General features: G+C 36.1%; 1 protein-coding gene across 4 annotated transcripts in view; it reads left to right on the top strand.

The window, feature by feature from the left end:
• Nucleotides 1-14,592, top strand: part of DPP10 (dipeptidyl peptidase like 10) — a 1,231,994-nt gene that overhangs the window by 1,126,971 nt on the left and 90,431 nt on the right. For all 4 annotated transcript variants that reach the window (XM_070241800.1, XM_003363234.5, XM_070241801.1 and 1 more), the window contains 2 exons: nt 1,524-1,678; nt 8,151-8,248. In XM_070241800.1, coding sequence (XP_070097901.1) covers nt 1,524-1,678; nt 8,151-8,248 — 253 coding nt within the window. The remainder of the gene's footprint in view (nt 1-1,523; nt 1,679-8,150; nt 8,249-14,592) is intronic.

The following is a 14,592-nucleotide window of genomic DNA, read 5'->3' as shown; positions in this document are numbered from 1 at the left end:
TTGAGTTGTCATAAGAACCATGGACACTTCACTTTACAATCTTTACAGTTGCCATTGTTGTAGCAACTAAGTGCCACAACCACTTGTCCTCCAAACACCTTTTCTCTCTATCTGCATTTCATGCTATGTCATCACCAGTGACAATTGATTTCTCATGATTCCATCCCTTGCTGTGTATTATCTATGCTCCAGTTTCCCCCTTGAAAGGTTTATTATTTCATCAAAGATTGTACAGGAATAGATATAGATATAGATATGGATGTAGGTATAGATATGGATATATTACTAACCTAATCACAAAATTGTATTTTGAAGATCTCTTTTCTGAGTCTACTGCTGGTATTAATCACTGTATCAGTCAGACTCCCAAAACGACAGAGTTGGCACAATCAATAATTTGAAGAGGATTTATTTACAAAGGGACTATCTACGAAAGTAAAGGTATAGGGGAACCCTAAGATACAGAGCTATAATCTAGACTAGTAACAGCAAAGCTGTTACTACCCTGTGATCATGGCGATGAGCCCTTACCAGACAAAAAAGGAGAAAATTGTGTAGAGGAGGCTGCAGTGACAGGGGTAGTGACATCATTTAAAGCACACAGCAAGCTTGAAGTGATATTTTAGGATAGAACCAAGGGAATAAGTACTCTGACTTACTCTCCTTCAAGTCTCTTTCCAAAGTCCCATAATGGTCATGTTTTAGAGGACATAGGAGCCCTTTTGATGTAGTTCATGCCAGTTAATTTTCTGGGCTAGAAAGCAGTTGTAGACAAATGGATAGTGTATCTGGAGTCACATGAGAGATATCTAGTGTGTATATATATATTATTTTTTTTTTTTGCTGAAGAAGATTCACCTTGAGCTAACATCTGTTGCCAATCTTCCTCTTTTTTTTTTTCATTTTTTGCTTGAGGAAGATTCTCCCTGAGCTGACATACATCACCAATCGTCCTCTATTTTGTATGTGGGTCACCACCACAGCATGGCCACCAACAAGTGATGTAGGCCCATACCCGGGAACCGAACCTGGGTCACCAAAGCAGAGTGTGCTGAACTTAACCACTAGGCCATGGGGCTGGCCCAGTGTATTTCTTATTCTATTTTCATGGGGCTTAAAATAATTTAATGAATCTAGTGGATATTCAGCTTGTTTGACGATGAGAGGATGGAAATATGATTGAATGCAAATATGAATGAATGGTGACATGAATATGGTTTTATGTCAGGTTTCAGTATTCAATTAATGTTCTTATTCTTTTTACTCTGGTAGTATTTTCATCTCTGTTCACATTGCTGACAGTCCATGAAAGCTTGATTTCCTTGCTTCATTCTTTCCTTCCTTTGCATCTGCTTTTCCTGGCATTAAAAGGGTAACTCAGAGAATTATCCATGAATTTGGATAAAATCCAATGCACTGTGTAGAAAATATGTGTGTACTATGGAGATTTCAAGGACAGATGTTTGTGGGTGACTGAACCCACAGCTCTACAGTTGGTTTCAAATAACACTCGTTTATTCTAGAGGAACTTCTACATTCTCACATCGCCCACTGGTGGTCACCAGATGGAGAAAGGCTTGCCTTCCTGATGATAAATGACTCGTTGGTGCCTAACATGGTTATCCCTCGGTTTACTGGAGCATTGTATCCCAAAGGAAAGCAGTATCCATACCCTAAGGTAAGTAATGTGGGAGTGCTACTTTGTTCCCTCTCTCTGTGCACCAGTGACTTGATTGATAGTATTGTGAACAAGTTGTCTTTGGAGAAAAAAAGAAGCTCACCTTCCTTGTCGGCAGACTCATCATTTTAGAGCTTGCAGTGGTCTTTACACGGTGCTTGGGTAGGAAGAGATAAAGGTGATTCAGAGGTGTGGCAACTTTCGCTTTTGCCGTATTTTTTTCCATTTGATGCTCTCATTTTGTTTATGCCCACTTTCCCAGTTGAAAAGAGGGGAAGAAGAGATGAGGGGCATCATTGATACCAGGTCAAGGGTTTCCCTAAGTCATGGTCTATGAGTTAATAGGTGCTATAAAGGAGCAAAAAGTGCCATGGTCAAATAAGTTGGAAGTTCTTAGTTAAAAAAATCTAACTTCCTTTAGGTGATTTTTTAGAGCACTTAATATACTATATGTTAATGTGTTTTATAAATCTCTTATAAAAATAAAGTAAGCATAAAGAATCTACAGTAAGGAATAGATTTAGCGTAAAGAATCTCAATAAAGAATAGACTAATAAAGAACCACCAATATAGAATATACTAAGCCTAAAAAATTTATTGGTATTAGTATTAACATCAATATTATTTTGGCAAAGCATACTCTGGAACATTATACTATACATATTTTATAAAATGCTGGAGAATAACCTCAGCCAGGCATACCTAGAATACATAGAATTATTTTATTGAGTGAAGCAAATATGGAAATCCTGCCCAGACAGCAAAACTATCTTCAAATGCTGGGTGAGCCCTCTGGGAGCAGGTTGCAAAAACATCTGCAGTGTACTGGTTTTTCTATTGTATGCCATTTTTAATTGCTTAAGGTCTCTTTTTTAAAATTTATTTTCCCCATGTTTACATAGCAAAGAAAAAGGCTCGTGTTGAATGAGGCCCCCTGCGCGTTAGTCTTGTAAAGATATCTTATAGAAAACTTCTTCAATTCCACTTTGTGCATTTAGCTCCTAATTATGTAAGAGATGGCTGCTGATTTCATTTAAAAGCTGCTTTGAAGCCTTTCCTTCAGTGAGTTGCACTATGTGTTTACCAAGCATGCTAGGTTTTATACCCTTCAATTTGTGCCTTATGTTAACTGGGCAAAGAACTGGACAAATTGAGAGGAATTTGATTCTGTGACTTTGAAATATTATTTCCAAGGTCTTCTCCGGACATAGATTAGAAGGCATATAAATACTCAGTGCTCTTCAGGAAGAAATGGCAATTTGACCTAGCAACAAAATAATCATATTCATCAAGAGATTTTTATTGTGCTCCAAGAAAGTACTTATGACTTTTCCAATTATAGATTTAGCCATATTTTATGGATGATAGTTTGTGACTGTGCAGCATACCTGAACCTAGTTTTTTCAGAGGAAAAACTGAAAAGACTTCTCAAATATATTAATTATCATTATTTGACTTATTTATTATAATGTCAGTTCTCTTGACAATTTAAATACAAAATGAAGAACTAGTGGCATATTGTGGAAGACACATGTCAATAGGCAAGGAATTCAAGCCCAAATGTTCAGCCGGTGCACTGCACAAAGGAAATAAATCAGCCCAAGGGAAGGGACAACACTTTGTAACTCATTTCCCAAGAGGAGTGGGAGTTTTAGGATCCCCACATAAAAGCCACCCATAATAGCTGCATCTTCAAGTTGCCTTCTCAGTTATGGACCCTTGGTGCTTGAACTTGGGCACCTCTAGCCCTCATAATTTTAACAAGACTGACTCAAACAAATGGACAAATAGAAGCATCTGAGAAAATTTAAAAATGTCAGCAGTAATTGAGAAGAAACTGGGTTGACAAACCTAGACACTTGGTTATTGTTTAATGTTATTAATTAATTAATATTTCTCAATAGTAAAGCTAGGTATAAAATAATAATAGTATTTGTTTATTAATTGTATAAATTATGTTTGTTAATAATATGCTTTACGTTTTCCGAGAGACTTCTCACTTCTTTTCTTTCCGGTTCGGTCCTCTCCACAATTGCCTTTATTTTCCAATGGACAAACTGAGCTTCTAAAAGGCTAAGAAGTTCTTTTATAAAAGTCACAGTTATTTTAAGAAGAGAGAAATAACTCAAATTTATTGATTCTGTCCCTTTCTGTAAAACTACCAGAGGTTAACTTGTAACTCAGAAGACGAAGCTAGAATGAAAATCTCTCTTCGTCAAGTTGATAAATACGTGTGAACTCGGTTTGCTCCATTTACTGAGAATGACTTAGCCATGTATGAGTAGTGTACTTGGACAGCCTCGCAGCTGCCATTTATGTAGATACATGTGTGTATATATATATATATATGTGTGTGTGTGTGTGTGTGTATATATGTAATACCTGATGTATGTAATACATAATGAAAGTGCTTAGTGTGTGTTAATGACTACTATTGAGGAGTATTAAAAATTTAAAAAGGACAGATATTCCAGTGGTCAAAGCTGAGAGAAAGAATCTCAAGTCCTCAGGTGGTTTTCAGTAGGAATACCTTCCCAGTGCTTAACACAACAGGACTCAAAAAAACTAGGTGTACAGAGCCAGCTCAGTGGTGCAGCAGTTAAGTCTGCACATTCTGCTTTGGCGGCCCAGGGTTCGCCAGTTTGGATCCCGGATGCGGACCTACACGTGGCTTATCAAGCCAAGCTGTGGCAGGTGTCCCATACATAAAGTAGAGGAAGATGGGCATGGATATTAGCTCAGGACCAGTCTTCCTCAGCAAAAAGAGGAGGATTGGTGGCAGATGTTAGCTCAGGGGCTAATCTTCCTCAAAAAAAAAAAAGAAAGAAAGAAACTAGCTCTGGGTTTTGGTCCTTGTTCCTAGAATAAATTTCAGTATCATTTTGGATAGATTACTTTATTTTCAAAGTCTCATTATTTTCTACTCTGTTTTTTTAAAAAAATGTTTGTTCTACTAACAAATGGATTATTTTGATTTGTTCTTACTTATGCAATAAACTTTTGAAAAGTAGTACTTTAGACATGGAAGTAATGCATAGAGTTCACACTAAATTGTGCTTCAAATTAAACTAGATTAAAATGAGTGCAGCAAATACCCAATGTGGTCATAGTTACTAATGAAAGACTTACAACAAATATATTTGTATTTTACTTAATTCAGCGTGATTCAGAACTCACAAAATGCCCTATCATTAGCAATTCAGCACAAAAGAGATACACAGTTCCAACTCACTAACCTCAGGTTAATCTTCTTAATTAAAACGTTATCTCACTTAATGACAATTTAGTTGCCAGTAAAATAAGGTTAATTATTATTGGAGGCTTGTGTTTCAGAATCATAGAGGAAAGAGTTTGTGGAATTGCAGTCTTTGTGGCAAAAGTGTCTGAAAAGGCAAATAGATGAACTCGTCTAATTTGCAAACTACTGAAATGATTCAAATATTACAAGGAACAAATGAATTTGCAAAATGCACCTAATGTCAAACCTCCATGGAAAGATAAAAATCTAATTGAGATGATAGAAGGCTGGACAGCTGAATTTTGGAAACGGCCTGATGTTGGTTTTTTGTCTAAAATTGACCACATGTGTGCGAAACTTTTAATTTATTTCCTTATAGAAGCTAATTCGGATGTCAGTGGCCTTGTACACAGATAAACTTACAGTGCAAAGGATGTGAAAAAAGTCACTTTTATAGATCATCTTTTTCTTCACATAAAACTATGGGATATTTTTATCTACCAAAAGGAAGCCTACTTTGGCTCAAAATTTCTGACTGGTGACATCCTCTCAGAGAAGTGTTGTTTCATTTTTGGTGATGAAAGAAAATAATACTTGAGGATCCTTAGCATCCTGTCTATGGTTTATATCCAGTAAATAATGGTTAAAATTTTTTGAACCGAGGTTTCTCTGAGTCACAGATTAAGCTAAACCAGGTCTCAAAATGTGGTCCTTTTACCAGCGGTGTCAGCCTCATCTGGGAAATTATTAGAAACACAAATTCTCATGTCCCACAAAGATGTTAGGAAAGCTGAAGGTGGGCCTCAGCAATCAGTAGAAAAAAAGCCCTCCAGGCCTGCTGGGGGATTCTGGTGCTGGCTGATAACCTCTGAGCTGTTAACCTTTGATAACCACTGAGCATACTATAAATATATATATATATATATATATATATATATATATATATATATATAAGAGTTTTATCAAAATTTGGATACTATTGATAGTTACCTGGGAATCTTGTTAAAACACGGATTCTTAGGCACACACCCAGAGTGATTCTGAAGCTGATATTAGGTCTGAGTGGGGCCCATGAATTTATGTTTCTGAGGTTCCAAATGATGCCGCTCCTCAAAGAACAATGCTTTGAACGGCAGTACTAATTAGTACGTCCCAGCTCTAAAGTGTAACATACCTGATCAAGCTAGAGAAATGGTTAGACCAAAAAAATATGGATAAAGCCAATATTTTCAGGGTGGAACAAGGCAATTAAATTAAAACGAGTGCTGTGAAAGGCAGCGCCTATGTGCAGTAGAAGGCTAAATTGCCCGAGACAAATGTGCTCAGGCACTTGAGGGTTGTAGAGCAATGAAAAGCTTTACAAAATCTGACACCAGAGCCCTTTCTGTGAGGCAAGCCCATAGCTTATCTTCCAGGAAGCCTTACTCTGCGAACCACTTTCATAATCTCTCTTAATAGCCATTGCATTTCCGTAGTGAAAACCTGTCTGACTCCTTTCTTTGGCTCAAAATTCTTACTATGGATGATGCACTTCCACAGATGTGCTAGTCATTTTTTTATTGGCTTTATTTTTTAAAGCAGTTTAAGGTTCGCAGAAAAACAGAATAAAGTACAGAGATTTCCCCCATGCCCCTTACCCCCACACGTGCATAGCCTCCCCCATCATCAACATCTTCTACCAGAATCGTACGTTTGTTACAATTGATAAACGTACATTGTCATGTCATAATCATCCGAAGTCCATAGTTTGCATTATAGTTCATGCTTGATGTACATTATATGGGTTTGGGAAAATGTATAATGACGTGTATCCATAATTATAGTACATTTAGAGTATTTTTCACAGTCTTAAAAATCCTCTGTGCTCTGCCCATTCATCCCTCTACCCTCCTCTCTGTGCTAGTCATTTTTAATAACTTAACAAAATAGTTCATGAGGAGCTGTTACTGACTATTGATGGAGTTTATGATGTTGCTTCTGGTTCTGATTTAACTCTGGCTTTTATGGATGCCAATTCCTTAAACATGAATCTTTTTCATTTTTAAATCAGTTTTATCATTCTCTAGATTTTTTTCAGGTCTTTTAATTCAACTCACTTTTAATTTCCTTGTCCTTCTTTGTATATCTTGTATAGTTTTCTCTTATGGCATCAGCCACACCACAATGATATCAGTGTATTATTTAGAAACACACAGGGCTGCAAGGAGTCCACTGGTTCTGTAAATCACTTATCACATAAACATTCATTCTCTCCTTCATTCATTCATTCAAACTGCTTGAGATGTGTTGTGAAAGCTTCCGTTTCTGTCCACTAAGCAGTCACCATATATTTAGAAAAACTTTGGAGTTCATTGTCTAGGAATGAACTGAGGCAAAGCTACAGCAGGTAAGAGCATCCTGGGTTTAAACACTGGCTCCCTCAATTATTGGACATTTCACCTTGCACAGTTTGCTTAGCTTCTCCATTTTCATCTGAAAAATTGTTACAATTATATCTTAGGGCTGTAGTAGAAACATTTAATAATATAGTTCATGTAATGCCTTTAACGCATTCTATGAGCCATATGCATATTAACTGCTATACAGGCTAGTTATTATTTCATAAATTTTGATTTGCTAAATTCAAATTACATGTTCGTACCGCAATCTTTCTACTCTTCATGCCAGAAACAGGGAGGGCGGTCCACTTCACAGCCACCTCTCAAGGGCCACCTATACCCTATCTAGTATTCATCAAGTTCGAAAGAAAACCTGGGATGATTAACGCAATAGAAGTAGATTAGGTATTGTGAAATTTTAAGCATGTGGCACCTGAATTGGGTAGATCTTTTTTTCTTATTTCTTCTTCTTTTTTTATAATTAGCCGAGCTTTATTTCCATTGCATTTTACATCCTCTAATGCCAGTAGCTGCTTGATCTGCTAGTAGTTTTGTAAAGCCAGTCCTGACAGTGTCATTCTAGGAAAAGAACACTGCAGCACTGCCTAATGAATAAAGTCATCATGATTTCCTATCACCTTTAATTGTCTGACTAAAATGCTTGAGAAGCAGCAATCTACAAAAACAATTGAAAGCAATCAAGTTGTTGAATTTAGAGTCATTTTTGCTTCAGAGAAATTAAACTTTTTTCCCCATTCTAACACAAAATTGTAAAAGAATCAACACGCATTTTCTTCTTTTCTCAATAGATTCTAATGCTTAATGTCATTGCATTACAACTTTCATTTTCTCAAAGGCAGGTCAAGTGAACCCAACAATCAAATTATATGTTGTAAACCTATATGGACCGACTCATACTTTGGAACTCATGCCACCTGACAGCTTTAAATCAAGGTATGCAATTACAATTTCACTTTTACGGGAAATAAATATTTTAACTCCAATTATCATTTTGTTGCAATTTAGAGAGAGATGTGATCAGCTCAACAAATCCACTTGAAAATAAAGCTGAGGTTACCTATGTTAGTGAAGAAATGAACTCCTCCTTGGCGTCTTGTTGTTCCTAGGAACCATTTAAAGTTTCAAGGTGATCCACAGCACCACAAAATGACTAAATATACCGATAGTGAGCATTGGACCTTTGGCAGGAGACATGACAGAAAGACTGAGGCAAAGAATAATTATCCATTGGATTTCCCGCCTGAAAATAGTCATTCTATTTTTTTAAATGATTCTCTTTGAAAGAATACAATCTTCCTAAAATTTGTGTAATTTTTCTAACGTTCCCCACACAGCTTGCCAATGATTCCCTAGTTTACTTCTCCAGGCAGGTAAATTTAATTAGATTTTGTTTCAAACTGTCCTACATACAGAAGACTTTTTATCTAAGAAATTTGAGTGGGGAGAAAAGGAACACGTTTTGTATGTCAGAAACATAATTTTAATATTGGCAAAATCTCCAGTAGTAAACAACTAATCCAAAAGTCATGTGGATTTTAAAATCCAGAGTGGTCTCAAACTTCAAGGGTGATTCTTTCAAATATCGCATCCCTTTGAAAATTTACAACAGTCCTCGAGATGGGATAGGTGGCAAATTTAAGAAAATAGTTTCACGCTATATTGAATGATACGGGGCTAAGCTCAAGTTTGTTTTGACGACGTCAACAATCAACACAAGGTGACTGATACAAACAGAAATGCTACTCATATGTTGTTTCATTGATAAATTTGAGAAATTTTCATCACAATGGGAGATTTTCACAGACACTGCAGCCTGCAGTTTGTGGAACTTTTTCCTTCTTGAGAAGGTAATAAAAATATATGGAATGCTTACACTGGAAGAGTCCATAGTGACTACCTATTGTAAACTGTTCTTTTTATTGATGGGAAAGATAAGGCCCAGAGAGAAGAAAAATGATTGAGATCGAACCTCGGCATTAGTTGGCAGCAGAGATAGAAAATGAGGTAGAGCCAGTTTCAGGTTACAGAACATTTCATCATGTTGTGCTGGAAGACCCTAAGGGCTATCAGAACTGACATAGGTAATGCAGTATCTGAACTCGGTCTACCAGCCATGAAAGATTTAGTCACAAATAAAGCAATTATGGACACTATTGATACTTTATGTCATTGTTAATTCTTATCTTTTTCTCTGATTTGTTTCATGCTCAGAATTCACAGGAAAGGGCACTAGTCTAGAATGTTTGAGTCATATCTCTACCACCACTTCATCGTGTGACCTTGGACAAGTCATTTTACCTCTCGCTGGTCCTGAATACCCTAATCCTCAAATAACACTTTCTAATTTTTATCAGTTATTTTTTTTAATTTTTGAAATGGAGGTCAATTTTACAATATCTGGGTTTCTTTCTAATAGAAGGTCGTGATTCCTGCCCTTAATTTTGTTACCAAAATGGATTTCTAATGAGTTCACTAGATAGTAGAGTGTCATCAAAAACAAAAATTTCTAAAGACAGAATCAATTGTCATTTATTGTAGTCTTAATAGAGTATATATCTCTTTAATATTTGAAGTACATATGGTCAAATTAGTCACTCATTGGAAAAAGATATTACATACCCTTGAAGGTTGGAAGTTCAGTACACAAAATAATATAACGGGTTCCACTGAGAGTGAGGGAGAATCCTATAAAGAAAAAGCCCCTAAATGTAATTTGGATGTCTTGGTTTAGCAATGAACTTAGTCCGCAATTTGAGGAGAGTCATATAATACTTCACCTGCACAATGTACATGACGGTTTTGCTTCTCCTGCCTCATGGTCTTATGTAAGTGCCAACTGTAGTATGTGAAATGCACCAAAGTGTCTGACTTACTCTTTTTATTGGAAAACTCAAGATCAAAATTTGCTTCAAAACGAGTTTTTTAAAATATTCCCAATGCTTCAGTTTTACAGAAATATATTTCCTTCCTCATCTGTTCCTGGTGAAAGCTTTAGTTTGGTTCACAGAAAAGGAGGATAATTAGTGAACTTTACATCATGCGCATTTAGCCACTCTGAGCACAGGTATTACTTGCATGGATCCAGGAACATACAAACACGAAAAACATAGAGATAGCCATGACGTGAATCAAAGAATGATGCATTCATATAGCTGCACATCAGATGAAAGTTAAACTCTTTTTTTCCCTTGCTTTTCTTTTAGGGTCATTCATATCTCTGATATTTAATACTTAGTACTTTACCCGTATGGAAATTTGCTGTAAAACTGTTGTGCCCTCCATAGGTAGAGAGATGCTTAAGATCTAAAACAGCATATCATATTTCATAATTTATTGGTCAGGGTCCTGGAAATTAAAGAGATGAGACACTCAAAGGGGTAATTGAAATGCAATTATGTAAGGGGCTATTAACACAGGTGTGGGCAGGATTAAGAGTACACTCACAAGGGATGGGAAAGCAACATAGAATTTACAACAGCAGAAAGCTATTACAGACCCAGGACTGAAGGAGCAAGAGGCAAGCTCACTTGCAAAACCTGAAGAGGCATGTAGCTGCAGAGCAGAATGGGCTAGGACAACCTGTCCATTGGTAGAGCAATTCAGTCTTCCAAACCATGCCCTAGTAAGGAGAGGGTCCTGGGAATAAATACCTTGAACTCCTCTCAAGCTCTGAGTTCCTGCAGAGGCCTCCCTTAGGCAAGGCAGCCTCATTGTAGAGTCTAGCCTCCGGAAACTGATGGGAAGCAAGTTGGAGAATGGAGCTGGCAAATAGAGAATATTCAACACAAATAATTTAAGGGTAATATTTTCCTTAAGAATTGCATCGTTGTTATTACTTTAGGGATGTGCTGAAGATGTCCACAAAAACACGTGATAATTTTTCTGAAGCCATGTGAGACGTGGTCTGAATCTGTTTCTGGTTCTGATTTTGTCTCTAGTCTTTCTCTGTATGTATGTGTCTTTCAATCTTCTCTCTCTCTCTCTCTACACACACACACACACACATACACACATCTATGGTTTATCTAAGAAATATTTGTACTTCTCTTGAAAACGTGTCATAGTTTTCTCACGTGCATTGTAGATCATGTAACTACAGTCACGCATCGCTTAACGACTGGGATACTTTCTGAGAAATGCATCACAATGTGATTTCATCAATGTGTCATCACAGAGTGCACTTACTCAAACCTAGAAGATATAGCCTACTATACACCTAGGCTATATGGTACTAATCTTATGGGATCACCATTGTATATGAGATTCTTCATTGACTGAAACATTGTTATGGGGTGTATGACTGCATAGGGTGAAAGATTAGTAAGATAAATATAGAAAAATATTCTCTTATGACTTGAGCTACCTTATAAACTGTAGTCCCCTAACCTCATCACAGAGAACAAGATTTGTTCTGAATTTGAAGGTGTTAGTCATTTGTTTTAGTCTGGTGATTGTTTATTTGGTTGGTTGAGTTATTTATTTATAACAACTAGTGTTCATAATTATAATAGATAAAGATCCCCAAGCTAGAACTTCCATTCAACCAGATACTTATACTCTAGTCAAAGACTATAAAATAAATTTCAATTTATTTATATGCTTTTAAAATGGAATTAAAAGAATAACTTGGAGAAAGTCATGATTTCTTTTCCTAATTCCTTCTTCCACATACCCTTCATTTAAAAAATAAATATTCGTGATTCAGCTAAAGATCCTTCATTAAACAAATTCAAGTTATGAATGCAACTTTGATTTGCTACTCATCTTTATTTTAATTATGGTCTATGTTGATTCTTCAGAAGGTAGCATGGTAGGGACCAAGATAGTGGCCCTTGTTGAATCTCCCCAGACCTGGTGGGAGTTAGATGATTCATCTCATTTTAAGAAATATTTTGCAAACTGTTATACTACGAGCTTAAGGCATTGTAAGCATTTACTACCTTTATTGGAAAACTTAGGTATGAATTTCAAAATACATAGTTAAGTTCTAGAGGAAAGATTTTTTATAATAATGAACTATGTAGATTTTTCCATAGCTAAGTATTTGTCAAATTGTTTTGAGGAAGAGATTATCCTTTGTGCTCATACGTCTCCAGGCTGAAGAATAAAGGTAGTGGTTTGTCTTTGATTTCTCCTTACTCTTTGACATTGTTATATTTATCTGAAATCTTTCTTTAGTCAGCCACCCTTTGTGATCCATTGTTCTCAGCCAGTATCATTGATACGACGTTGTCATATTGCCCTGTCATTCTGGATTTCACACTGCTGTGCTTTGTCTTCCTGTTTCATTGAAATCTGTCTAGTCTACATCTCTTATTCTGCCAAGAAAAATTTGTGCCTTCTAATAAAATCTAATTAACCAATTTACCTATGTTCATAGGAACATCTTAAATGACCCTCCTTACAAGTAATGCTTGGTTATTAACAGAGGTCTTTGGAGAACACCAGCTATGAGTTGGTCAGGGATGCCATCACAATACTCTTATGGACAGATATCTGGAAAAGAATGAGCTCAGAGTAACTATACATGTACAAAAATTGTTGTGAACAAAGAGTAGTGATTGGACAGGGAGCCAATGAAAACACAAGTGTAACTGCTAACATACCTATCTGCTGGTGATGCTGAGGCCTCCGTTCCACATACCCTTGTGAACAATTAGATCTCTTGTGCCAGACCACCCAGCTAATAGAAAGTCTTTCTTGAGTGCAATCCTCCTAACCTGCTTGTCTCTGTCTCTGTGGCTCAAGAGGACCAGATCCTCGAGGACTTCCTGGGTAATCCAGAGCCATGGAGACTAGGAACAAGCAGGAAAGCCAGTTATAAGGAAGGGACACTTTCGCTGGCCACTGGTCGTGAGACACCAGATCTAATGTGTTCATGAGATGGAGATCCAGGAGGACAGCCGCATCTGCAGCAGGCAGGCCAAGGAGTGTCACATTTCCAGGTAAGGGCACTTCCTACTCCCTCGTTCAGAGGAAGCCTGAATATTTAGGCGCAAACTGCATAAATGTGATTCATAAGGAGGTGTGCACCTAGGATCCTGGGACTAAGAAAGAAAGAATACAGAATGTGATTTAGTTAGTAAATGTACCTTTCCACCTTTCTTATGTGTCAAGCTGTACTTTAACTTTCAGTTTGGATATTTCCAACACTTCATCATGGAAATTTCAATGGTTTCAAATTACCATTGAAAGACATTACAAATTCAATTTTGGGAAGAACTCTCATTCTTATAGATAAGATATATACTAAGATACCTCACATAAGACTAAATTTTGCTTGTGAACATAAGATAGATTATGCACAAATACATAAAATAATCAAATTATTCAATGAAAGAGAAATATAAGTGGTATGACTGTAAATTAATGATTTTTAACTTAATTTTATGCCTGTGTTAGTGTTCCCTTTAAAAAATTATTTATTCACCAAATTTGCACTGAATTTTAATTGCTTTTCAAACATAAAATATTTTTTAAAAGTCAAGATTTTCCATCATAAGTAATAAATATAATGTATCAATGTCTGGTAAAGACATTGCAAAGAAGATGTTCTTGCATCATTTTACTTGAGGGCTACTTTGAAAGGGAAAACACTCAAGATGAGTATTTTTATTCTAATTTTTGGTGTTATTTATTTTAAAAATCATTCATATTAGTTTGTCATCTCACTTGGCACAAATATAATATTACTCATTTAAGCTAATTGAGACAAATTTCTGATTGGATTTGAAAATCTTCTGTATGCCACTTCTTTACATCTAGATTTCTCCATAAATATGACCTCCATGATTTTGCAGTCTTTGGTCAGTTGTTTACAATAGTCAAATTAATTTTTACTTCAATTTTGAACAATGTTTATACCAATTAATCAAAAATGTATACTGTCAGAATTTAGCACTTTTTTCCTGATTGATTACAGTACTCATTATCAATTTTCTCCATGCTAAATCTTCTAGATAAATCTATAAATGGTTAATACTTGTATTTTCCTCTTTTTAATATTCACACTGCCAGATATGATAATCATGCAAAATAAATCAGCTTAAACAAAACACTGTGAGAGTCAGCAAGACATTGTCTTTGAAGAATTGCAAGGTTCATTGATTTGGCCAAAGATTAATCCTAAACTAGTTGCATATTTGATTCAAAGTTGCCTTGTTAACTCTATTTAGAGAACTTCATGTTATGATTTCACTGAGGTTCTAAGAAATTTTCAAGTGGGACTAAGCTGATTGTGAAAGCTGCCAGATGTCTTGAATACATTGCTTAACAAA

Source organism: Equus caballus, chromosome 18 (genome assembly GCF_041296265.1).
Source record: "Equus caballus isolate H_3958 breed thoroughbred chromosome 18, TB-T2T, whole genome shotgun sequence".
Classification (NCBI taxonomy): Eukaryota; Metazoa; Chordata; class Mammalia; order Perissodactyla; family Equidae; genus Equus; species Equus caballus.
Note: the sequence above shows the minus strand (reverse complement) of the source record. Positions and strands in the feature narration are given on the sequence as shown.